Source organism: Ceratotherium simum, chromosome 8 (genome assembly GCF_057802395.1).
Source record: "Ceratotherium simum simum isolate JZ-2026a chromosome 8, ASM5780239v1, whole genome shotgun sequence".
Lineage (NCBI taxonomy): Eukaryota > Metazoa > Chordata > Mammalia > Perissodactyla > Rhinocerotidae > Ceratotherium > Ceratotherium simum.
In genome coordinates, this window is record NC_141907.1 from 16,756,046 (window position 1) to 16,783,757 (window position 27,712).

General features: G+C 39.3%; 1 protein-coding gene across 1 annotated transcript in view; it reads right to left on the reverse strand.

Moving 5' to 3' along the window:
- KCNIP4 (potassium voltage-gated channel interacting protein 4) overlaps window positions 1-27,712 on the reverse strand; it is a 204,442-nt gene that overhangs the window by 80,165 nt on the left and 96,565 nt on the right. Inside the window, exon 2 of the mRNA XM_087434144.1 lies at window positions 27,571-27,695. Coding sequence (XP_087290270.1) covers window positions 27,571-27,672 — 102 coding nt within the window. The 5' untranslated portion in view covers window positions 27,673-27,695. The remainder of the gene's footprint in view (window positions 1-27,570; window positions 27,696-27,712) is intronic.

Here is a 27,712-nt window from a genome sequence, read left to right on the forward strand (position 1 = left end):
GATGGGACAGCAACAAAGCTCAAGGAAATAGTATGACCTTGGGTTTATTCCAGGCTCTGCCTTATATTAGTTCATTGACCTGGGACAAATTAACTCAGCTCTGTGATTGTGCCTCTTCCTCTCCAATTCACAAGCAAGAGACTCTGCAGCCCTATCTGTAGCCATTAACTCTTTCCTGATGGCCATCGCTGACTAGAACAGAGGAGGACATTAGGGGGTTTTGGGGAGGACACCTAAAACAAGATTGGCCAGTTAGCTTTGCTCACTGGATCATCTGGGTGGGGAAATCAGAGACACTAATTGTCTTGCTCAGTGTTTGAGCAAAGAGGAGTTGTAGGAACACCTGGGGAAATTATTTCTCACCTATGAGCTCAGAGATGCAGAAAAAGCAAAAACAATATGGCTCTAGAAAAATAAATCTTAATTCCTCACAGTTTTCCAATTTTGGATACTAATCTCTACTGAAATCGCTTGTACTTTCTGTTTTTGGGTTCCTTGAAATACCTTTCATTCATGCGGTAATCTCTCTCTCTATACACGCTTAAATTCCTTAAATATACATAGTCCTGACTAGCCAATGAATTTTAAATGAATGGTAGTTACAATTACTACTATTACTACTATTAAATTATCAACATCATTATTATTATTGGAATAACCTACACTAGCCTATCTTTTTATTCAAACTTAGTAGCTGATAATCCTCAAAACTGTAAGAAGACAAATCATCTGAATCATGAGGAAAAATAAGGAAATACTATCTTCATATATGTTTAAATATTCTCTGATGGATTAATGTTCAAAGAACTAACTAAAAAAATAACGAGGCCTACCATTACTGAGTGTGGCGGCAGCTGCCGTTTAAGAGCACATTTTATGCACCAACCACAGGAATTGTCTCAGCTCTCAGGACTGTAGCGTGTCGTATTATTCCTCAGATTTCACAGGAGCCCTAACTGAAGCCAGAAAGGTAAACTCAGTGGCCTAGGTAACAAAACTAGCAAATTATGAAGTGATGTTAAGAATTCTAGGTCCACTTGCTACCACGGTGCTCATGTAATATAGTCTAGGCCCTAGCCTGCAGAGCCCTATCTCAGCTGGCAACCAACCCCAGAAACCTGTCTGTTACACTAATTCGAACCCCCCTTGAGATACTCACTTCTTGAAAACCTCAAACTCTTTTCATTAAAAGATTGACCTTCAAAAGTATAAAATGTTTGACATTGTCTAGTAGGAGATATGTATTATTATAAATGTTAATGATAAAAAGTAATAACCAACATTTAGATGGCGAGGTTTACCAAGCCCCTTTTAAAAATACAATGTTGTGAGTGAGGCATCATTTCCTACATCTTAGTATTGAGACTCATGAGGCTTTGAGATGTGGAGTAACTTTCTCAAAGTTTCCAGCTTGCCTTCTAAAATCACACTACTCTGACAAATGCAGATAGTTCTGCTCAATGAACACACTTGGAAGTGCTCTCAGAAATCTTTGAGTAGAAGGTAGAGCCTTTCTCAAGTTGCTGTCCAATTGAAATTTCACATACTCCTTTCCTAGAAGGTGCAAAGAATGCTTCAGGGAGAAACCGCCTCTTCTTCAGAGCTGTGACTGGCAAAAGATTGAAGGGCACCAGGGGCACTTGCCAACAAAGCAAGCTCTGCAAGAAGCAGATCTAGGGCAAGAAGAAAGCTCTCTCCAGTTGCCATGGAATATTAAACCAAATTTCCTCATTCCCTGCAGGTGCCTGGCTGCAAAGCATAACTCAGCATCATTATGATTTTCTAGAGTATTGAATTGGGGCAACATTTCCAAAGGAGGCTAACTATGTCTCACACGAAGAGTTGAAGACCCTTTAACAGTTCTCTCATCTTGACGACTTAGTGACTCAGTTGTTTTGCATCCAAGGAAAGGCAGATTTTTCTTTTGAAAATAACTGGAGTTTTCTCTCCTTGAAAGTTTTAAGCAAAACTGAAAGCACTGTAGAGGTTGTGCAAACCATTTGGATGTTTCACAGCTTGGCATAGACCTGCTAATAGGGACTCTAGAATGAATTTCACATTTCTTATGAAAGGGTCAGTTCTGATGAGCACTTAGCCATTCTCTGTTTCTTTTGGAAATCGAATTTGTGTTGGCCTGGGGGACTTAGACATTGGATTGTTTAAGTAATTCTATGCAGAAACAAAAATTCGTGCTCTAATGCTCAGGTTAATTTTGTAGAGAGTAGTAATTTAGAGGCACTCAAAGTAGTTTTTTTTTTGCTCCCAAAAGCCCAGTACATAGTTGTATATTCTAGTTGTAAGTGCTTCTAGTTCTTCTATGTGAGCTGCTGCCACAGCATGGCTACTGACTAATGAGTGGTGTGGTTCAGCATCCGGGAACCGAACCCGGGCTACCAAAGTGGAGTGTACAGAACTTTAACCATTAGGCCATCAGGGCTGGCTCCAAAGTAGTTTTAATGGAGAAGGAAACAAGCCAATATTTCATCCATTCCAAACATGAACCAACACCATTATGTCAGGAACTCTTTCTGCTGAGAAAACAATATCACAAAGATTTAACCAATCACTAGGAGAGGAAGGAGGGTTCACAAAAGACTGCATTGCTTACATGTGTTGGTTGGAATTGTCATAATGTAAATGCTGAGCTGCCCTTGATCCTGTGGAACTAGGTCAAGCCTTACGGTTTTAGGAAGAGTCTTTTACCTGAAGCCAGGTCTCTAGACAGATTTCAAATTCTGCCTTTTAGGACGAATTCCTAAACCCTTATTATGAACATAAATCCCATGATACTCTGGCTCTAATGCCCTTTTTAGCTGCTAATCGATGCCTCCTCACCATAGGTCCCACACTTGGCATTAACCTAACTCCATGGTGCTCCATCCTGCCATGCCTGGTCGTGTGTCCTTCCAATGGCTGCAATGTCTCTTCTCCGTCTAGGGAGTGATCTGTAATCTTCTAAGTCCTGATTCAAATATTACTTTCCCCAGGCCTCCTTTTCACTCCTCTCACGCTGCCTGGCAAGCTTCATTACTCTCGGTTCTCCATTCTACCTTTACTATCGCCTTACTGCAATTTATCATGGTAGCATTTTACCATTTTTCTTTCCCCCTTGATTACAAGCTCTTTGGGGGCCTCTTTTTATCTGCCTGGCCAGAGTCAAATATTTAGTAAATGATGGAATAAACGTACGAATATGATAATGCAATTACTGTGGATTTTAAAATCTAAGACCAATTTATTATATTTCCTATGTAACCAGATATTGTCTTTGAAAAGTTATTCTTTTTCCATCCGGTGGCTCCTTTGAGGGTTGGTACCAGGCGATGAGGAGAATGGGCGATAATTAAACGAACAGCTGAGTCCCCAATGGTCATAAAACCAATCATTTGAATTGTGAAAAAAAAAAAAAAAACAGAACAAAACAGTAATTACTCTCTAAATCCATGTCCATGCATTCACGTTGAGTTGATAGTCACAGGATTGACTGGATATGAATGATCCTTACCGCTGTTGAGTGCCATGGATTGGGCACAAGTTATGTGACTTCCACTGTACAAGATGCCTCGTGAACATGATTTTTAATGATTGTAATGCTGCACGTGAGACAATACTTGCCCAGTTTTAGAGATGGGAAATCTGAGGTTCAGAGGCGTTCAAATGATGTTTTGAATGTCAAATAGCTAAGTAAATGGTGAAACTAAAAGAGGAGTCCCTCAATAAAAGATAGCCTATATCTTAATGGGTTCAGGCTGCTATGACAGAATACCATAGACTGGGTGGCTTAAACAGCAGAAATTTATTTCTTACTGTTGTGGAGGCTGGGAAGTCCAAAATCAAGATGCTAGCAGATCCAGTGTCTGGTGGGGGCCTACTTCCTCTTGTACCCTCACATGGTAGAGAGCAGAGAGAGGAAGTGAGCTCTCCCATGTTTCCTCTTCTAAGGGCACCAATCCCATCCCCGAGGGCTTCATCCTCATGATCTAATTACCTTCCAAATTCCCTGCCTTCTAAAACCAATACATTGGGGGTTAGCATTTCAACATATAAATTGTAGGGGGAAACAAACATTCAATAACAGGAGGCCACGGTGGTGGGGTAATAGTAGTAGTATCAATTTCAGCACTTTTAACCTGATATGGAAGCCTTTGAAACAAAGACAGTACAGACTATTCTAGTCAACGTATGATGAAACTCCTGCTTCAAGTTATCAGAAGAAACGCAATCCTCTTCAGAGGCAGCCGGCTCTAGCCTTTGGTGTAGCTTATCGGTGGATTGGCTCAGCTCTCATAACTGTGCCATCCCTCGGAGGCACCATTCTTGGAGGCTGAAATCCTCTTGACATAAGTAGCTGTCTAGCGAAAGCATAGCTTCTCCAAGTGCTAAGGGCTGTTTTTCAAGAGTGTCTAAAGCACAGAGCCCGGGCAGAAGAACATCTGTGGTGCCATAGTGAGGGAACTTGTTGCTGCTCTCAACTGGAAGAACTCCACTAGTTTTCCTGCCAATTATAACATTAATCCAATAGCTCTGAACTCACCAACTGGGAAATTAAATCCAATGTACAATAAATACAAAGTGGGATTATTGCCCTTATTCATTAAGATTCAAGTTTAAAGAACACTATGCATGGTACTTTCATGGACACTATGATGTTAAATGTTCCAGAATAATAATAGGACCACAATCTAACATTTTTTGCCTTTTACCATGTGTCAGGCACTGTGCTAATCATCTTATATATATTATCTCATTTAATCCTCACAAAGAACCTATGATATACATAGGCACTATCGTTATCTCATTTTACAGTTGAGATAAAGTTATGCTGTCAATAACTAGGAGAGCTAGCACCCAAACTGCACTAAGCTGATCTACCCAATTACTCAGCCTAAAAATCTGGGATCATCCTTGACTCTTTCTTTTCCTTAATGACTCAATCCAATCAGCCATCAAGTTTTGTCAGATTTATTTTTCTCAAATTTATCCCCATCTCTTCAGCCCAGTCCTGCATGCCATAGCTCAAGTCTACATCATCTCTTTTATGAAGTAGTCAAGAATGTTCTAGTCTCCATGCCTCTATCTTCTAATCAGATCTAGTCTCCATCCCAACATCAGATCTTACGAGTAAAACAGAAAACCGACCAGGGCAATTCATTACTGAAATTAATTCTTTACTAACTCTAGTGTCTATCAATGAGACCAAATTTCTCAAGTCCTTGAGCCAAGGCACTCTGTCTGATTCTGAAGTTTGCTTTGGTAAACTATTGAGGAATGAGATGAAATACTAATGGAAGTCTGAGTCCAACATACAGTCAGAAGTAAAATACTCCTTAGTTCATGTTCTTATATTTTTCTTTAAAAGAAATTAAAATCTTCGGAGCATATGGAATCCAAAAATCAGTTATTTTAAATACAGGATCTCACCAAGTTTAGGATAATAATATATTTAATTTTGTATTAGTAGTTCCTGAGAACTTATTATCTGTGGTTATATATCTTTTTTATATGTGTTGGGTAGTAATAAGAAAAAAAAGCAATTATGAAAGCCAGTAACACATGACAATCCTTTGATGCTACCTATTCTGAAAAACTCTACCTCCAAAATCATTATACCATGCAACCACAAGACCTCAAAAGGACCATAAAAATATAAATACTGAAGTAACACATTTTCACTACCTATGCAAATTTGCAATTCTAAATCAGGCTAATTTTTGTACCTTCTTAGTCTGAATTTCACTTAAAGCAAATTAAATTTGCTCTAGGATGCAATTTTACAACAAGAAAAATAACTGATTTTTCCCATTGTGAGGATCAGCAAAAAGTGTATATAGATTGTTTTCAGTTTCTGAATGTCTCTGACATAACCCTTTCTTTGTGTTAGGTACTGTTTTAAGCGTTTTGCATTACTTGTACAATAATGTTCAACAATAATGTACAAAATGTCTTATGTTAATATATAAAACAAGGCTATGAAATGAATACCATTATTATCTCAATTTTACAAATGAGGAAACTCAAGCACAGAGATTAAAGTTACCTAAGAACACACAGGTGGGAAATGGCGGAGCTGGGATTCAAGCTTATTCAGTCAGCTTAGAACACACGCTCTTAACCACTATTCCATGCTTTCTATACTCTCAAATTTGTTACCTGCTTTCCATTCCCACTCCCCCTACTCAATTTCAAGGCTTTGACTATTGGAATATCTTAATTAACTTATTTCTAGTCTGTCTCCTACACTTTTGTCAAAATGATCTCTACAAATAATAAATCTATTGATGCTAATTCTGCTTAATGTAGGGGAAAATGCAGTTTTACGGTATGAAGAATGGCATGTTTAGTTTTGGACATATGAATTTGGAGGGTCTATGCCATAGTTAGCCGGAAGTGATGAGCAGATAAATAGGACAGACAGTTTGAGTGAGATATGTGGGCAGGAGATACTGATTTGAGATTTATTGGGAAAGATGGTAGATGGTTCCATGAACATGGATGTGCTCCACTTAGGAGAATGTAAATTGAAAAGAACAATTGGAAAAGACAAAACCCCAAGGAAAAGCAATATTTAAAAAATGTGTGGAGGAAAAAAAAAAAAAAAAAACCTTGAAAATGAAAGAATTCTGGATTAGAGAGATAGAACAGCAGAGAAACCAAGGAAGTAGACTATATTTTCAAGGGGAAGGGTTATCTATTCTATGCTGCGACCTGTCCAATAAGATAAATACTGCAAAGCTTCCCTTATATTTTTAAAACAGGAGGCTATTTTTTTTTATACTTTATTTGGGGCAGTTTTAGTGGAATGTTAGGGATGGAAGCCATATTGCAGAGTGTTGAGAAACTAATCCTAGGTAATGATGTGGAGACAGGGAGAGTAAACCCTACTTCCAAAACTTCTGATGAGAAGAGGAAAAGAGTAATATTACGGTAAAGCATAATATTGGAAAATTCTGGAAAACTTTGGGCTAAGGTGGGAGATACTTTGGGACTAGGAAAATATTTGCCTAAGAGGAAGGAGCTGATAAAGAGTGGGCAGTTTAAGATTCAAAAGAGATAATGATGACTGCAGGAAAATGTCTTGGAATGAAGAACATTTCAGGGCTCAGGTGCATGCATTAACTTTGAACAGGAAGAAAATTCTTTCCTATCAGAGCCTAGAGGAAAAGAGCAAAAGAAATAATGGATACTACCATGTGATTTTTAGTAGAGGGGTAGAAACTGTGAGTTTTAACACGAGATAGTATCAACATTTTAACTGAAGTAGGAAACTAGTTCTTCTAAAAGTGAACAGGACAGATGTTTAACAGAGGGGATGAAGAAAAGTGTGACATTTTTATTGAGCCTGTGGTAAATAATCTCCACTGATGGCACCATCAATTTCTTCTCTCCCTGCAAGCACATGCCACTCCACACATCAAGAAGTGGAATCTATTTCCCCTTCCTTTGAAGTTGGTCAGGCTTTGAAACTTAACGATGGTCAATAGGATACAACAGAAATGATGCTATACCAGTTCCTGGCCTAGCTTTTATGAGCGCTGGTGGATTTCCATTTCTTCTCTCTTGAAAGCCAGCTACCATTTAAGAAGTTCAGCTGCTCTGAAATCACCATTCTATGAGAAAAGCCAAACTAGCTGTATTACTTTGCTAGATCTGCCATAACAAAGTATCATAGACTTGGTGGCTTAAGCAACAGAAATTTATTTTCTTACAGTTCTGGAGGCTAGAAGTCCAGGTTCAATGAGCTGGCAGGGTTGGTTTCCTCTGCAGGCTCCCTCCTTGACTTACAGATGGCTGCCCTCTTGCTGCATCTTCACATGGTAGTTTCTCTGTGTATGCATACCCCTGGTGTCCCTCTTCTTATAAGGACACCAGTTGTATTGGATTAGGGCCCCATCCTCATGCCCTCGTTTTAACCTAGTCACTCCTTTAAAGACGTTATCTCCAAATATGGTTACATTCTGAGGCACTAGGGGTTGGAACTTCAACATACGAATTTCGCAAGGGACACAATTCAGCACATAGCACTAGCCATTCAAAGAGGTCATGGGAGAGAGAGATATTCTCAACCAGGCCCCAGTTGCTCCAACTTTCCCAGCTGAGGAATTGATTTGTGAGTGAAGAAGCCATCTCAGAGGTTCTAGCTTCCCAGATACCACATGCAGCAGCAGAACTTCCCTCTTGAGCCCTATCTAGTTTGAAGAAATGTAAGAATCCACAATCTGAATCTAGAGCACCTGAATCTTAATCTCTATGCTTCCTCATTGTTTTAAACACTAAGTTTTAGAGTAGTTTGTTATGCAGCAATAGCTAACTGAAACAAGTACCGAAGCTGATAGGAGTTGACTAAGAAGAAGTCACGGGACTGGCAGGCAATGTGGAGATCCATCAGTTACTATGTAAAGCTTTGTATTTTCACAAATAGAATCACCCTTCACATTGGCCATTGCTGCATATAGAGTAAAGCTGTGCCAACTCTGTTACCAATTTCATGCTGTAGGCATGCCCTTCTATCTGGAATTCACACAAAAAAACCCTACATCTACATCTCTCTCTCTTTTTTTTTTTTGCTGAGGAAGATTAGCCCTGAACTAACATCTGTGCCAATCTTCCTCCACTTTATATGTGGGTCACCACCACAGCTTGGCTGACAAGTGGTGTAGGTCTGCGCCTGGGACGCAAACCCACGAACCCAGGCTGCCAAAGCGGAGTACAGTGAACTTAACCGCTATGCTATGGGGTCAGATCCCACATCTGTGTCTCTTGATGGAACTAAATTTGACATGTTAAATGGTTAAAAAAAATACCTAGCTTGTGAGACTGTTATTAGGGTAATAAAATAACATGAGAACATCATTGGCTTTTGACATGACTGGGACATGTAACATATAGGCAGAGCCCAATGTGAGTATCTATTTTTCTCTGGATTTACCTTAAATAATTTGAGGAATGGAGGGATTTGGAAACTGCAATTTCCCCATACCTTTATAGTATATTCTGTATATCCTTTGGAAAGGTCAGAAATCTGAAACTTTAAATGTTGCCAGTTTAAGTAAGTCTGTGAGAAGATCCATATTGTTGTAGGGGACTAATATTAAGTACTGCACAGAGGCCTAATATGCAAATAAAATCAGGATCATCTACGTCAAAGAATATAAGACTTGAAACTATCCCGCTTACCCATTTCTCTGCATCCTAATTGGAATTCTAGCACATTCTTCAAAGCTGAATCATCCATCGCCTCTCTTTCATTCCTTTTGTTTTCTAAGCGGTGTGTGTTCCAGTTTCTTCCATTTTGTTCTTTATTTTCTTAGGCACCTTGTTCATTGAATTTTAATAAACAGATAAACACATACACCCCTGTTGTCACCTCTCTACACATATAATATTTTTGATATGTGAATGCTGGACACAAGGAATGATTAGGCACTAGGAAGAAGAGAGTGGGAAGAAATTGGAGAAACAGGTTTTCAAATGTCCAAACTTGCTGGAAAGGAGACAATACTCTAAAGAAAGTAAATATGAGAAACTTCCCTTACTGCCTCTTTTGTTACTGTCTCGAGCTTTTCAATATGGGAGGTTTGTTGTACTGGTGATGGCAGGGGTAGAGCGAAGGCGAAGTCAATAAGGGATTAGAGCATATATTCTAATAATGGGTGAGAGTTCACTTTTAAAACATTATGAAATTTGTCCTTTCTGAGTTAGTTCAAGATGAGACTCCAGTCTTCCCTTATGGGGCCACTGCATACATTCCAGCAAACAGACTAATCTCTACCTTCTTTGCCTTCAGATCACAAAAATAAGAGGAGGTTCCTGGCCCTTGTAGCATTTTTGATGTATTTTTATTGTAACTTGTATTCATTTTTCATTATAATTACATTGCATTCCAATTCATTCTCATTATTACCATGGTTACTGCTGCTGTTTTTCATCCTTGCTAATCTCAAGCTTGAACTCCCACAGTAGGTTTCAAGCTGATCTAACAGCCTCTACTCTCATTCTCCTCACTCTGCTCTACCAGAGTGATATTTCTAAAACATAAATCTGACTGTATCTGTGCTTTTTCCCTTGGTGATCTCATCCAGTCTCTTGGAGATAAATATGATTTAGATATTGAGGTCAGCAATATTTATTTCCCAGCCTGGACCTCTCCCCTTGAACTCTAGACATATATATGCTACTATCTACTCCATAACTCTCCTAGGAGGTCTACAAAGCATTCTAAATCCCCAAACAAGATGGGCCTCCTGATCTTCCTCTGCAAATGTGGTCTTCCTTCAGTTTTTCAGAATGTCAAGTCATTCTTCTGATTGCTTAGACAAAAGAGTCAGAGTAGTGGCCGGCCAGGTGGCAGAGAGGTTAAGTTTGCGCTTTCCGCTTCGGCGGCCCGGGGTTCGCTGTTCAGATGCTGGCTGTGGACCTACTCACCACTCATCAAGCCATGCTGTGGCAATGTCCTACATAGAAGAACCAGAAGGATCTACAACTAGGATATACAACTATATACTGGGGCTTTGGGGAGGAAAAATAGAAGGAAAAAGACTGGCAACAGATGTCAGCTCAGGGCCAATCTTCCTCAAAAACAAAAAAAAAAGAGTCAGTCATCTTTGACTAGGAACTGAGATACAGAGAGGCTAAATGATATCTTCAAGTTCACAAGTAAGTAAGCAGCAGAATCAAGATGTGAACCCAGGCAGTCTGACTCCAGGGTCTACCCTCTTTACCTTTATGGTAGGCTGCTTCTCTATCCTATGAATCCCTTTGCATGTAATCTAGAACTTCATATGGCACCTGCATGACAAATATCAACTGCTCACCTCAGGGCAGTCTTGCTAGATCAAATTAGAACTATCAATTCTGGTTCTACCTAGTTGTCATTTAAATTCCCTTTGTTTAGGGCCAAGATTTTTTAGAAATTTATTTTCACTCTTTCTATTTTTTTTAGACATGCTGTGTGTTCTTCTTGGGACACTAGGCTGGGATTTTGAGATGGGAACTCAGATGTGTCTGTTAAGATTCTGTCTCAGCTACTAATTAGCTATATGACTTTGGGAGGTTTCTAAACCTCTTGACGCTATGATCACTCTGCCAGACAATGCCATGCATTCTGGCCCAGGCTCTATAGTAATAACATAGAAAAATAAATAACTCAAGTTACAAGGTCCCTTCACTTCTTGAGGGCAAGAATCACATCCATTTGCTTACTGTCCATTTCTGAAGTGTTTATTGCATTTCCATCTTCTACAGCAACTCAACAAATATGTGTGAATTGCTGGTTGAAGATTGCATGATTTGGCATGTGGTACGGACAAGGTACCTTAGAATTCCAGAGGTGGTGTGATGCAGTAGAAAGAATCCTGAATTGAAAGGCAGAAGACAAGTTCTGATGGCAAGGAAGGCAGAGATTTCATTATTTCATTGACTATTTCATTGATAATTTGACTTCAGGACAAATAATCATCACATAGGTCAAGTCTTCAGTGTCTCTCTCTACAAAAGTTGGAAAAGGTGGGATTAGTTGTTCTCAAAGGTATTAACAGAGCTCTGACTGTATAATTTACCTTTACCACAAAACCCAGTGTCAACATGGGATACTTGTTTGTGTGGGACCTATTCAATGCCAGGGCTCAGGGACTCAGATTGGGGTCTGCCACATATAAATAGCTCCGCTTATATATTCTGTCTTTTAGACTCTTCACCAGTATTGTGATTAGATAATATTATCTCCATTTACAAATAAGGAAGTTGAGGTTCTGGGAGGTTTCCCAGGGTAAAATGACTAGTAAGTGTCAGAGCTGGGACCGGAATCCAGGATTAGGTGGCTTTCAATTCTCCACCTTTGCCTGAACCACACATCCTCCCCAAATCTCCAGTACTAGTGATGCACACAAGGGGGCAGTACAAGGTGCTGCTGGAGGTAGCCTCATTTCAAAGGCAAGTCCATCCGACTCTAGCAGAGAGCACTATCATCAGCTGAAGAATATTCTTGTCACATAAAACACTAATTAATTAGGAAAAACTGGTAATTAACTGCATGCTCCCATTCTGTTTTCAATAAATGTAATCTACCCAATAAATCAGTAGCACTTATTAATGATAATACAAAGTGTGTTCAGCAAGAGGTTTGCCTTCCATTAGGGAACTAAGATAGGGTTTTGTGTGGAGTTCTAGATGAAACCAAGCATATTAGAATTTGTTTCATTGCACAGATTACATGGCGCCTTGATTCTGCTGCTGACAAGCAGTAAATTGCTCAGTTGTGGATGGTGTATTAAGTGCGTTTAATCTACTATTAGTTCCATGAAAAACATTATTGCCCACCCTACTTCCAATCACCATGGATAACATATGGGTACTCAGAGTCCTAAAATAATTACAGACCACAAGCTGTAACAATAAACCACAAAGGGACTAATCAAATCCTTTCCTGAAATTTGTTTATTTTAAATAATGCTTAGTTCTTTTTTTTTTCATGAAGAGCTCTGTATTGGGTCTCATACACAGCTGGTAAATAATCTATTCTGGTAAATAGATCCAACTTGTATTTTAACTACAGAAATTATGCTATTTACTTTCTTGTTTATAAGGCACTAAATAACTGCTTGGGATATTTTTTGTTCTTCCTTTCTCTAGCTATTTCAACACATTTTTTATGATCACTTTATGTGCCAGGAAGGAGCTCAATGATTTAGAAAGCTAGACAGACCATAGACCTACATAAGTGCCTAAAGTTGAAGTGATTTAACCAGAAATTATGTTGAAGATCTAAAAAGAAAAAAAAAAAAATAAGAGAAAGTGTCATTGGCCCATTTATGCAAAGTCAGTGCAAAAAAAAAAGCTGAACATGGCTTCTGAGAAGTTAAGGAATAATGTGATGCCAAATAGCAGTAACTCTCTTGGCTTACATTCTTGGTAAATTAAATTTTCTCATTCCCTCATTGTTGTGGAATCTATAATGTGTATCAATACTGGTCATATTACATGTGTGTCTAATGCAAGTTTCCTTCAGAATTTTTGAAAATCAATAGGCAATATATTAAAAATGAAAATAGAAATTAGGTTGTTCATTGGCCTACTATCGTGGTTTAAAATTCACATTTCCTTGTTGACCTATTTGAATACTTAAAAAAAGGTCCATCACCTGGAAAGATTTGGTAAGTGATATTTGAGCTCCCTCTAAACATTTCTCTTTGTTAACCAAGGATCTTTGAACAATAGAAGGAGGGGTTCAAGAAGACCATGAGTTAATGTTCTGGAGTAACATGATCTACTCTAGTGAAATGGTCCTTTGATGTTCCTCAGTGGTTTTAAAGGCACACTTTCTTTTATTTTTCGTAGATTATATTGTTTAAAGTTTTCTGCATGGGAGTAGGTGTTGCCATGACAAATGGAACTGGACAAAGACTCAAAGCTATATCTGAGTCCTGGTTCTGTCACCAAATAACTAGTGATTCTGGGTCAATTTTACAAATGTGCTGCCCTTTGTTCCCTCTTCCACAAAATGTTAATATTTCTCTTGATGTGGCTTTGAAATGATAGGACCTAATGTATGTGGAAGCACTTTATGATAATCTATAGTGCATACTACACGTCAAGCTGTATTAACTTACTAGTAATATCTGTCATGTGGTGACACTGTTCTCTCTTTTTTCCTTTATGATATTTCAGTGATGATCCTCAAATTCCTTATGGGTCCTATGTGCCCCCTGCCAGTTCTCCAGCTTTGTCTTTCCACTTCTGATGTTTTCCCATTTATTTCTAATATATTACTACCCACTTCTCTAACATGGCATTTGGTACCATGTAAATTGGTAGTTTACGCAAAATAATTTATATGATGATTACTTGGTCAGATTGGCTCAAATATTAACTCTTTTCTTGAAGTTGCTAGCCTCTTATCCCACTCACTTACAATGAGGCTAACAAGCTCACAAATGGTGCTTTTAAAGTATTTGCCAGGGCTTTGCAGACAGATTTTTAGACTCTATGCTCATTTTTACTTCAGTTCTTCCATTAGTAGTGTTTATTTTGTAACTAGCTTATAAAGCATTTGAAGACAGCAGGATTGTTTCCTTAATCTTTATATCTCCTTGTTCCAAACTTTTTTGCAGACATGCAGAGCCAGAGAAGCACCCTTAAACTAAGTGTTTGGTGAAGGCAGGGTGTGTTCTGCACAGAGCTTCAGGTCTGGGGATCCAAGAATAATTGTAAGGCGGCTTGTGAGGGGATCTAGAATCCAGATCTTCATAGATCTAGATATTCAACCTGAAAGGATGGAATAGAACCCAGGATGAAGAAACAAGACAGAGACCAGAGACATCAACGGCTTCCTACTGTACTCTGAACCAAATCTAGCTTGCAAGGTTTTGTGTGACCTGGATGGTCTCATCTTATACAGCTCTTGCTTCTTCAACCACAGTCACAACAACCTCCCCTATTTCCTTGGATATTATAAACACTTTCCTGCCTTAGGGCTTTTACACTTGCTGTATCTTCAACTGGGCATAACTTTTTCCTTTTCTTGAGTGGTTCTTTCTTTAGGTCTGGCATACCAAACCTTGATTTAAGAAAGGTCTCTGTATCAGTCAGGGTTCTACAGAGAAAGAGAACAGAGAGAAAGAGAGAGAGAGAGAGAAATTGATTTTAAGGAACTGGCTTTTGGGATTGTGGGTGCTGGCAAGACTGAAATCCGTAGAGTAGGTTGGTAAGCTGGAAATTATATTACAGAGTTGAGGCAAAATTCCTTTTTCTCTGGGAAACCTCAGGTTTTGTTCTTAAGACCTTCAACCTGTTGCATGAGGCAAAACAGATTATAAAGCGTAATCTCTTTTACTTAAAATCAACTGGTTGTAGATGTGAAACACATCTATAAAATACCTTCACAGCAACATCTAGCCTACTGTTTGACCAAAAAACTGGGTAAGAAAGCCTAACCCCATCAACAAATAAAATTTAACCTTCACACCTTTTAGGTCCCATGTGCCTGCTTGAATTTCGCTCACAGATTTCTGTCCTTTTTCTTCATTGAATGCACCACAATTTGCACTTAATTATTTGTTTCCTTTCTCATTAATTTTATGCTTCCTACACTAAACTCTAGTGTCCATGAGTTGAGGATAATTATCTTTTATTCATTAATAGGTATCGAATACTAGCAAAGTCCCTCGCATATAGTAAGTATTCAATAAGTGATCGGTGCTTCACATAAATTTGTGGAAAGGATTAACAACCAGGAGGAGCTTGAGATGAGAAGATTTGACTCAATCTCTTAAAATTCTATGGGAGTTGAAATGTCACATATTAAGCATAATTTATTAGAATGTGAATAATAAGGAAATTACTGATTCTATCTCATTTTTCTTTGACACATTGCTTTGTAGTTCCCCCTAATTTCCCTGTGTTAAATTAATCAACACAGATTTAAGAGGATTTATAGTCTAACACACTCAATTCAAATGTAGCATTGAATAGACTTCCAAAGTTTTGGCAACTTATTTTGTTTTAATGAAGATTTGAATGCCTGCCAGGATCACTGGAATAATTGCCGGTTAGGCTTATATTAATGAACACATTTAAGTGGAAATTGTAAAAAATAGGAAATGATCCGATTTTATGGGGTAGGTTCGCTGCCAGCAGCTTGCAGTGATGAATGATGCCCCAGATTTGTTTTTAGTTTTAGCCACAAAACATCTGAAATTGCATAGCAGGCTCTTTAAGAACATGTACTGAAATCGAAAAATTATCTGTTGGGCTCTCAGTGATACATTTGTGTGAACTAATTAGTTCTTCCAAGAAGAATGAGAAGGAGCAATGCTGTTGAAGTTGACCTGCAAGGCAGCCTTACGACCACCCTGTGCTTGGGCTCTGTGCTGTGAAGACTGGGTTCCATGAACAACAAATTGTATCAACAAACCTCCTTTGATGAATCTGCTTTTGAATTGCTATGTATTCAATTCCGAGGTACAGTGCTAAGGAAAGTAGGAACCCTCAAAGCACTCAGAAGACAGAGACTTATTATTGTTTTTTTAAAATCTTGATCCTTCAAGTGATATATGAGTTGAAACATTGGTTGACATATTGCTTCCAGACTAAAAATTTGTCTTAGGAGGTTTCGCTGAACTAACTTAGGAAGTCTTTAGGATATTCTCTAGAAAAATTCAGTAGAAGGAGTTTTTCTTGACTTTTACAAAGTGCTAGTTGTTCCCTCAATCCAGTTTACCCTTCTATTTACCTACGCTGCTGTCCAACCAGAGGCTTCATTTCCTAGCTTTGCCTGGAGTTGTATGGTTCATGTGACTAATAAGCCCGTGGGATGTACGTGAAAGTGATGTATATTACTTTCTTGTTATCTCTAAATTAAGACAAATCGCCTGCCCCCAGTCTATGGCTCTTTCACCTTCCCTCCAGACACGAACATGACAGTGACGTAGCTTACACAATGCAGATGGGGTAGTAGCCTAGCCAAGGGATAGCAGGCCAATGTGTTGGAAGGAACCTGGATCCCTGAATGTCCTGATGGAGCAGAACTGCCCCATCAGCCTGGACCAACCCACCTGTGACTTAGAGAAAAATAAAGTTTGATCTTACAGGATTGTTGTGGATAAATGGATAAAAATCTTAGAGATTTGAGAAATGCTTCTAGTGAATTTTCGCTTTATATAAGGGTTACTTTTATGTAAGTTGTTTTTTAAAATTACCTACATCTCTAGGTTGCATTTTTTGTTTAAAACATCACAAATTATGTTATCTCTTTTGATTTTCATGAAATCCCAGTGAGGAAGTCTTTACGAGAAAGACTATGTCAGTTTCTCCAATAATTCAAAGGACAGAGTAAAATCAAACCAAAATAAAGTGCACTATTTCCAAATTTGTCCTTAGGCAAGGGTGTAAGGCAGAGACATTTTAAGAAAGAGCTTCTAGACAGTAACACAATTCACAGAAGCAGCATGATGACAATAGTGCTAATGATGATAATGGTAAAAAGAATAATAATAATAATAGCTATATTTTGAGTGTTATCATGAGACAGGTTCTGTACTCTGTGCTGTACATTCATTGTCTTTGCAAAGCATCTGTGAGATGCTATTTCTCCAATTTTGCAGATGAGATCAGTGAAGCCCAGAGAGGTCAAGTAACTTCCCCAATGGTAGCCAGAACTGGAATCTAATCACATTATCATGTTTACTCCAAAATACATGCACTTTTGTGTAGAAAAGAGTTATCATTGCAGGACTGAGACTGCTATCCTTAGAAAGATCTGCTTGCAAAGTTGGCCCTTGACTGGTCTATTAGTTTGATAATGCTGCTATAACCAAATAACACAGACTGGGTGGCTTAAACAACAGAAATTTATTTTCTCACAGTTCTGGAGCATACAAGTCCAAGAACAAGGTGTCAGCAGGGTTGGTTTCTCCTGAGACCTCTCTCCTTAACTTGCAGACAGCCGCCTTCTCACTGTATCCCCACATGGCCTCTTCTCTCTGCTTATGCATCCCTGGTGTCTCTTCTTCATATAAAGACTCTGGTCCTATTGGATTAGGGCCTCATCCTTATGACTTCATTTAACCTTACTTACCTCTTTAAAGGTCCTATCACCAAACACAGTCATATTGAGGGTTAGGGCTTCAACGTATGAATTTTAGAGGGATACAATTCAGTACATAGCAGCTGGCATCTGGAAAATTGGAGTTTGGGAGGATTCCCAACATTCCCTGATAAAAATGGCTCACTGTACCTAAACAGTTTGTGGAAGCAATATGGTTTATGCTGAACACCTGCCTTGCTTAGAGGGATCTAGAATTTTGGTACTTGCTAGACAGAGGGTGCCTACATGACCAGCCTCAATAAAAGCGTTGGACACTGAGTGCCTAAAGACCTTCCTTGGCAGACAACATTTCACATGTGTTGTCACAACTCATTGTTGGGGAAATTAAACACATCTTGTGTGACTGTGTGAGGAAAGGACTCTTGGCAGTTTGCATCTGGTTTCCTCCAAGCATTACCCCATGCACCTTTTCCTTTTGCTGATTTTGCTTTGTGTCCTTTTGCTGAAATAGATCATAGCTGTGAAGATGACTATATGCTGGGTCCTATGAATCCTCCTAGCAAATCATTGAACCTGGAGGTGATCTTGGAAACCTCTGATATAACTTCCTTCCATGCTATTCTCTCCTTTGGAGGAAACTGAATTTTATTTTTTTTCCTAAGTATGTAGGAAGTCTATATTTCTCATCATCTCTTGAAGTCAGATGGGGCCATATGTCTGAGTTCTGACCAGTGGAATGTGGACAGAAGTGATGTCTGCCACTCCAGGGCAAACCCAACATGGCTCATACATTCTCCTTTGCTCTCTCTCTTTTCATGACCACAGACCAGATGCAGTTGACCCAGTGGAGGATATTAAGGATGTAGGCAATGGTGGAACCACTAGATGGAAGGAGTGTCTTCAGTGAACAGGTGGAGCAGAGTCTCACCTTGAACCCAACACTTAATGATCCACACAGGATTAGGAAATGAAAGAGAAACAGACCTTTGTTGCATTAAGCCACTGAAATACCGAGTTGTGCGTTATAGCAACGAACCTACTCTGACTAATACATATGGAAACATGCTGGATGCCACCATCCAGTCTCTTCCTTTCAATCTTTGATATATATTCCTAAGGTGAGAGAGGTTCTTGGGCCACAGAAATCTCATTACCCATTTGATAGAATATTTCATGAGCATTATAGGACATGGATAATTTACTGGAGGAAAGCTTTGGACACTCTTACAGTAGAATCAAAAGAAGTTCTTTGTTACCATATAAGACTGCCCTTAATATTTTTGAGGACCACTTGGTAAACCCAATAAATGTGTGTAGTTCTTTTATTAAAGGAGTCATGCTCTTTCACTTCCCTTATCATTAGATTTTTTTCCAGGAGTGAATTAATAGTGCTTAAATCTTACTAGGTAGATGTGGAGGAAACTAAAAGAAGGCAAGAGAAGATAAACATTTTATCTGGGGTGAATTCCTGAACCTTTGTTTGGGGTCACTCATTCACAAGTATTTATTATTATCTGTTATATACAAGGCATAGTCTGAAGGATATTGAGGTAAAGAAAGAACAGTACCTGCCCTCGGGGAGCTAACAGAATAGGAGAGGAAATCCTAAATCAGTGCGATGATCCAGAGCACTTTAAGAGGGTCTCCAAATCTACTCTACGAGGTGTTAGAGAAAGCTTTTCTCAACCCCAAAGCTTGCAAGTTAGATTTGAGTCCTCAATTCCCCTCACCTTTCAATCCAAACCATCAAAATATCCAGTCAGCTCGACCTCCACCGTGTTTCATAGCCTGTTATCTCTCTCCTCTACTGCTACCATCCTGGTCTAAGCCACACTTCCTGCCTTACTCTCCTGAAACAGCCTTCTCAAGGGTCTCCCTGTTTTACTTCGCCCCCATACTCCATTCTACTTACAGTAGCCTGCCAGAGACGTCTTTTAAAAATAATGATTTTTATTAATTGTATACATTGTATCTGACCCTTTTAAAACCAGTAATTTCTCAACATCTCTAGAAATAATAAAATAAAGTGAATGTTCCAGGTTCCAGACACTCGTGCCTCACTCCTGTCTCAGGGTTTTTGATTGTTCTCTCTGCCTGGAATGCCCTTTCCCTACCTTAATATGGTTGTGTCCTTCTTGACATTCTAGACTCAACTGAGTGCTGTCTCCCCAGGGAAGTCTTCTCTAACCACCTCATCAAAAGAAGCTCTCTGTTCTGCCTTTCTATAACACATTTCATCATAGTTCTGATCAACCCCAGGTATTTCCTTAATTGTTCATTTGTTTATTGGCTCTTCCCTCCTCTTCACCAAGGACTCCCACCGCTGGAATGTAAGCACCAAGAGAAGTTACCCATCATTTTAGTCAGTGTATCCTAAATACCTAGTACAGTGGTGGGCCCATACTCAGCACTCAGAGAATAAATGATGAAAAAAATTATACTGAGATAAAATCTAAGCTGAGATGTGGAGAAGGTATAGGAGTTTGCCTGATGAAAAGTAAAGGAGTTATGGGGAGTAGCAATCCCTGCAGGAGTAGAAATACAAGTCAAGGCCCCTCGGAGGGAATCACATCAACTGCAGGCAGTTCTTTATGGCTGGAGCAGAGTGATAGGAAATAGCGAGAGCTGAGATGGGAAAAGCAAGCAAGAGGTAGTTGGTGAAGGGCTATTTGAGTTACTGTAGTACAGAGAGTATCTAACTCAAGCTCTGACCAATAGTAGATACTCAACAAACATCTGTTGGATGAGTGCATAAGACTCTTGGGTCTGTCTTCTAATGGCAATGGAGAGCCATTAATTGGTTTTAAGTAGGAACTGACAGGATCCTATTTGTGCTTTAGAAAGATCCCTTCAGCTGCACTGTGGAGAATGGTTCAGAGGAAGAGAAGACTGGAAGCCAGGAGACTGGGAGGCCATTGTGGTAACACAGATGAGAGATGACAGCTGATGTGAGAGGTAAGGGCAGCGTAGAGGAAAAGGAAGGGGTAGATGTGAGAGAGATAAAGACTAGAAAATTGACTGAGTTTGGAGATGAATTAGATGTAGGAAGTTCTAAGGGAAGAGTCCAGAAAGACATATGAGTTTCTAGGTGACTGGATAAATGGAGGTGAGATTTATTGAGAAAAGACAGGCTTAGGAGGCAAAGATGACTTAAATATCCTGCATACATATTTCCTTTAATGAAAGTAAAGCAATTTTAAAAGTTAGGCATTATATGGATAACGAAGGATGACTGTAGCCTTGTGATTTTATCCGTGATCAGGGTCTAGTACTTTCATTCCAAAATCAGACACTGAATGGTACAACAGGCCAGAGGCCTCAAATTATGAGTGGAGAATATCAAGATGAATCAGGTTCAGGACACGGTCTTTGGGAAGCTCATAGGTTACACAGAAATAAAGGTCCTCAGTTCATTTTTATTTCTCTTTTTTCTTGGGGGAAAGAGGAAGTGATGGGTAGTGATCTGGGGAAGGGTTGGTATAGTCGTTCAAAGGTAAATCCCTCTTTGGAACAAGGATGGAGTAGAAGGGCAGCGTGGAAACTGCTGCCTTCCTTACAGGGACTCCCAAGCAAACAAAGAAGAGGCTGAGAGTTGGTGTGCCAATCCACCAGACCATCTACCTAGTCAGGCTGAAAGTATCAGAAAACAGGGAACTCCTGACCAACGTGGGGTTGTTTGAAAATGAAATTAAATGTTCATGATTCATTGCTCATTGTTAAGTAAAAATAATCCATTTGTATGATACATATAATATCAAACCTATTTGTGTCAAAAGAATTCCTACACACACACATAAATATGTGCACATAAAAAGTATCTATGAGAATAAAGAAGAAAATTAGGAGTGGTTACCTCCAGCAAGGTGGAGTGGGGAGCTGATTGTAGATAGGACACTTACATATTTCAATTTATACCCCCTGCGTGATTTCAAATTTACCATGACATTTTATCAGTTTAAAATAAAAAAGAAACAAATAAACCAAGAAGCGTCCAAATGCCACAGAATATATTTAACATAAACTCATGCTTAAGGTAATATACTTTAAGGTGACATTACAGGGTCTTCATTATGAATTTTAATTACTTTTGTACTCAGAAGAATGAAAGAAAAGAACTGAAGGGCTCTAACGTCTATTGACCACAGTCTAAATGAAAGGGATTATGCAAAACATTTCTCATCATCTTCTCATCTACATGAGTATTAATATCCTGAATCTTCAAAGGAGAATTTGATGTCCAGAGAAGCTAAACTACCTGCCCAAGGTAGGACATGTCAGTTGAAAGGCTTGAACCCAGGAAGGCATTTGCCCCATGGCAGGCCTTGGAAGTCAGCAGGGCAGCCATGTTTATGTGCTTAGACTTGTAGACAACCTTCTCCTCAGAAAGCCCTGCTTCTTGGAAATCTGACAGAAAATTCTTCTAGGGTTTAGGAGATAACATTTTAACTATGTTCTTATACCTTGATTCTAAAGTACATGGGTAATACTTTGCACTTAAGAAAGATCTTTTATCTGAGTCTTTCAGGAGTGAAACAAAACCAATTATTACCCACCCCCCTTCATGATTGGAAAGGAAGATCTTAATCCCTAATTTGCTGACAGGGAGACAGAAGCTACCAGAGATGAGGTAATTTACTGAAGGTCACACAATCAGTCTATGAAAGTCTCAGGGATAACTCCAAGGGCTCGTGACAAATCGAGCAATTGCCTTATGCAATTAGGAGCTTATTTCTGTATCCTAACCACCATATTCCACCATTTCCCATGCATGTGCTAAGCTCCTCTCCCTCTCTCCCTCTCTACCATAAGTGGGATTTAGTGCTTTTTATATAAAAGTGCTTTGTCAAAAATGTAGATCCCTGTAATTTCGTTTTCATTTCCCTTTGTCTATTTTTAAAGGTCTTAGTGCAATGAGTTCTCCAAGACTTTGTGCGCTGTAGAAAAGACCTATCAAAAAACTCTTGTCTCCTGCTGGTTCCTTTCACCACAGTATCAAACGTCTTGCAGAAATCAAGGAAAAGTTTGGTGGCACCATTGGTAAAATCCCCAAGGAGATGTCTGGGTTTCAGGCACAACACTGAGGGGAGGGATTATCCATGCTTGATATGTGACTTCAGACCAAGTTCAGCTGCCTCAGCTGCTGGCTCCTGGGGTGGCTGCTTCCTCGCAAACACCACTGTGGTGGACTCACTCTATGGTGACTCCCAATAAGTCATGCCCTTTTTAATCTCCTGGCCTTGAGTGATAGGATATGCTAAGGTGATGGGGTGTGACTGTATTATATTATATGAGACTCTGCTTTAGCAGACTAGAGAGACTCTCCCCTGCTGGCTTTGAAGAAGTGAGCTGCCATGTTATGAAAGAGGCTGTGAGAGGGCCACTGGCAAGGGACTATGGGCAGTCTTTAGCAGATGAGTAGTCCCAGGTTGACAGCAAGCAAGAGAGTGGGGAATCTTGAAAATACAACCACAAGGAAACTAATTCTGCAAACAATCACGTGAGCCTAGAAAACGAACCCGGGGTCCAGAAAGAAATGCAGCCTAATTAATACCTTGATGTAGCCTTGTGAGACCCCAAGCAAAGGACGAGTTAAGTCCTTTCTGGATTCTTGACGCTCAAAACTGTGAGATAATGTTTTTTAAGCCACTAAATATGCTGTAATTTGTTACGCACAATAGAAAACTAATAGAAACATCTTTCCTGTTTAGGTAAAAAGGATATTAACAGTTAGCATTTTTAGGGAAAAAGGACATTAATAAGTATTAAAGTGATACCTTAAAGATACATTTGAATCTAATGGATACCTTGACCTATTATAATTCAGAGTTGTGAAAGAAAACAAAGCAGGGAAAGACTTGGGACATGAAAGAGCAAAGTGTCCAAAGCATATAGGTCTAACTACTTGCAGCTATCTCTCATCCTGTGCCTTAAAAAATGGGAAGAATATGTTGTAAATTATTAATTAATTGAGGAAATGTCAAAGAGGCATTGCAACATTAAAACTTAATGCCTCAGTAGACCATTCATGATCACCTAAAATTGAACTGAAGTTATACTTGATTTGAAAGAGAGAAGCAAAGCAAGTTTATGAATCATGTACCTAGACACTTGTATGATCTCGCAGGTGAATGTTCTTAAATGTGGCCTTCTGTTAGCTATCTGTTGGAACTCATAAGGTTCCAGCATAGCCAGTCTAACCATTGGTATCTGACATTGTAGGGCTCATCCTAATGAGGTCAATTCTTTTTGTGATAGAAATACCTTACGACTAGGATCTTATACATCTAGTTCAATGGTTCTCAATCTTGGCTGCATGTTATAATTACCTGGAGAGTTTTATAAATCTTGATGCTCAAGCTTCTTCCCAGAGCAATTACATCAGAATCACCAAGTATGGTACCCAACTATTTGTAATTTTTAAAGCCCTGCAAATGATTTCAACATGCAGTTAAGTTTGAAACTGCTGATGTATAGACAATGCCTTGTATTTTTCTGCATCTTTTCTAATACATAGTTATGTAGCTCAAAACCCAAAACACTGCCTGTGAAGTATGAAGGCCAATCATGACTGCCCCACTTTGATAGAACACAAAACCAAGGTTGAGTATTTTGGGCCACACTTTAATATCTTCTTTTTGTTGAATTTTATGTTTATTATCTTAATTTCTAAAAATAAATAAATAAGCTCAAAACCCATGCAATGTAGGTATCATTATCCCAGTTTGTAGAGACAAGGGCACACAGGCCACTGATTCAGAGGGAGCTGCCTAAACCAGTAAGATATGGACTCTCAAGTCTGCGTGACACTGAAGTTTATGATGTCTGCACTGTGTTAGTGATTCTCAAAGTGTGGTCCCCAGACCAACAGCATCAGCATCACCTGGGAACTTATGAAAGATGCAAATTCTCCTCCCCAATCTCAGACCTACTGAATCATAATCTTTCAGGCTGAGACCCTGCAATCTGTCTTTTAACAAACACTTGTGATGATTCTGAGGCACACTAAAGGTAGAGAAACACTGTACTATAGTCTCCATTTCTATCAGCTGCCTACTTTTGGAGACTCAGTTCAGCATGTAGCAAGAGAAATAAGAATGTAGGGGTGACTCAGCAGGTAAGACAGGGTGAGGGGCTGAGAAATTTTTTCTTACTGTCTTCCCTTTCTCCTATTTCCCATTCATATTAACAATCTATGTTGAAAATGAGGAAATGCTCTCAGAGATATAGGACTGGAAAAAGATTAGGGACTCTGGTACTCTTTACTTGCAGTGATCCTTGCCATGTTGAGCCACTTTCATGTAAGTGTGACTGTTTTAAGACGTTGATGAGTAGTTTATCCTTTTAATCAAAATATAATGAGTTTTAAAAAGTTTCATTAAAAATGAATATCCCAATTGGTTCCAGGGAAATGATTTTTTGATCTGAAGGGCTTGAGAGAATTGGTGTTCAGGAAACCAAAGGTAGCTGGTTTGCTTTCTCTGATGCTAAGCTGGTTCAGATTGCAGCCATCCTATAAAACATGGGAGCTGCTGCCCTGCTTCAGTGCCTCTCTCACTATATTTTAGGGCTTATTTATTAGAATTGTACATTTGACTAGGGGAAAATAAACAAAAATTAAAAGACCACTTTTGTTTGATTTATCAGAGATATTGATTAATATTTTCTGAGCAAACTGTGAAGTCCTTTCTTTTAAAGAAGTATACAAAATATGCTTTGGGCACATTCAGGCTTGATGGAAATTTATCTCGTGGGGCAGGGCTGGAGGGGGGACACACAAAAAACAATGAAGAGAGAAGAGAAAAAATAGAGAAAGAGCAAGGAAGGGGGCAGAAGTGAAAGAAAGGAGACAAGAATTGACAAGAGGAAGAGAAAAAGAAGATAGAAAAGGAGGGCGGGAATGGAGGAATGAAGAACTAGAGAATGGATCAGAAGGTAGGAAAAAGAGAAAGAAAAGAGGTCAGGAAAAGAGAGTGAAGAGGAGAAAAGGAAGAAAAAGGACACATAGGCAAAGAAAAAAATAAAAGAAAGCAACGAATGCAGACTTTGGAGCCTGAGCAATTTTTTTTTGAAGTGCCACTTATAGAAGATAGGCTGCAGAGATGCTGGCTCTGAAGGTTAATGATGGCAGTAATCATGATTCCAATTTGCAACAAATGGGTTGAAAGGTAGCCCGACCCCAAACGGAGAGACCTAGAGTGATGGCAGTGGAGTAACAATGTAGCAGCAGTCGAGGAAGGCAGGGATGCTGAGAGGGTGGATTAAGTTCTCTTCTTCGACAACCATTTTGGAGCTGAATGCACAATCCAATCTTACAAAGAAAAAAGTTTGCTTATTACAAGATTTCTGAATTGGATCAGAGGATGTTCCAGGAATACATTTGAAGTTTCATCCTGTGATTAGCCTTCCTTTAGCATTTACTTTTGGCCATGACTTGGTCTTTTTCACCTCCTCTCCTTCCCCATCCTTGCCACTCAGTGGTTTGCTGTTGTCAGTGGTCAGTGCAACTGTTTCATTGTTGAGTGCTTGCTCTCTGCAGCCTGCAAACGGTTGCAGCATAGGCATAACTAATAATTCCCTAGCCTAATTTTCAAAGCCCCTTTCTCTTTATGCATATTTATTTATATGTGTCATCTTGAAAGATGACACATCAAGATTCCTTCTCATGAGAGTCCTGTCTTTGTGGGGTGAGCACCTATCTCCATTATATCTCTCCCTTTCCAACCCAGTCTACTTCCACAAAGGCCTGGGTGTTAGCAGAGGACCATGTTTTTGAGGAGTAATGAGGGGAGAAAAATTTAGAAAGCCCAGACAAGGAGAGTGGTGAGGGGCGGAAATGGGATAGAGACAGTCTCCATGGACTCAGAGAGATGGTGGAAGGTTGTGTGCAATATGCATGATGGAACCCTATAAAAATATTCTGAAAAGTCAACTAGCATTACAAATTCTCTGAGTAAATTTTTAGTGCATACCATAGAATAGGCAGAGTTTCTCATCTGGTCTGTACGAGGTTGGACAAATGTAGCATTTGAGGTTGTCAGATTTGAAGAGCCTGGAATTAGCAGAAATATTTGGACACTATAGACTTCTACAGGACATGGAATTGGGGATGTTGTGGGGTAGATTTGGGGAGGGATCAAAACAATTTAATTTGGATCTTGAGAGATACCTGTAGCTACTATGGTTACATATGAGTGAGAACGTAGTACATGTTGGGCTGTGTGTGCCATTTGATACACAACAATTTAACACTTTTAAGGATGAATTGCTTTCAGATAAATTCATGACAGTAAGTCTTCCCTCCTGATTCAGACCGTAAGCTCCTTGAAGACAGAAGCATATCTTCTACGGCTTGTAAATAACCTGCAGTATCTAGCTTAATACTGAGCACATACCAAGTATTCAGTAAGAGTGTGTGCCTTCTAGATTGCCGGGACACTCATTGTCTCTCTCCCTCACCCTCTGGCATGTACGGGCTATCACTCCTTTTGAAGATGATTCATTCAGGAGGGAGGATCATATGCACACCCAGATCGCAGACAGCCGGATGAGGAACTACTTACAGACGACCAAGACACGGTCTTGGGTCATTGGCAACATGGTCTTTTAGAAACTATCAAACTTACAGTGACTATTCTCCAATGCTAGGAAAGGAGTTCCTTGATGGGCCTCTATCTATAGACAAGATTCATGTCAAGCACCAGACTATAGTTCAAAAATGTAGAGACAATTGGGGCTTATTGAAATGATGTCATTATAGCTGAAAAACAAACAAAATAAATCCCAACTAAAAATTGAACTGAGTAAACCTTTCTTCTCTACTCATCTATGTTTAATGCACACCTACGTTGTACGAGCATAGTTGTGTCAAAGCAAATCAAAGTCCAAGTGGATATCGACAATATTTACATCTAGGAAAGATTGGTATGAAATGTACATATGATGCGGCTCTACAGAATGGTATTCTTTCCCTCTCACTTCTTAATGCTCCTCTGAGAACAGTATGAAGGTAAAGTAAAAAAGAAAGTTCTTACATTCTTAAATCCTCTGTAAAGAATCTGGAGCTCCTTCTTGGTAAATTTGCTCTGAGCTTCCAGAAGCTCAAGAGCCTCAGGCCGATGCCTGACGGTGGCCATCTCCAGTTCATCTTCCACGCTGTCTGTGAAGGAAACCCAA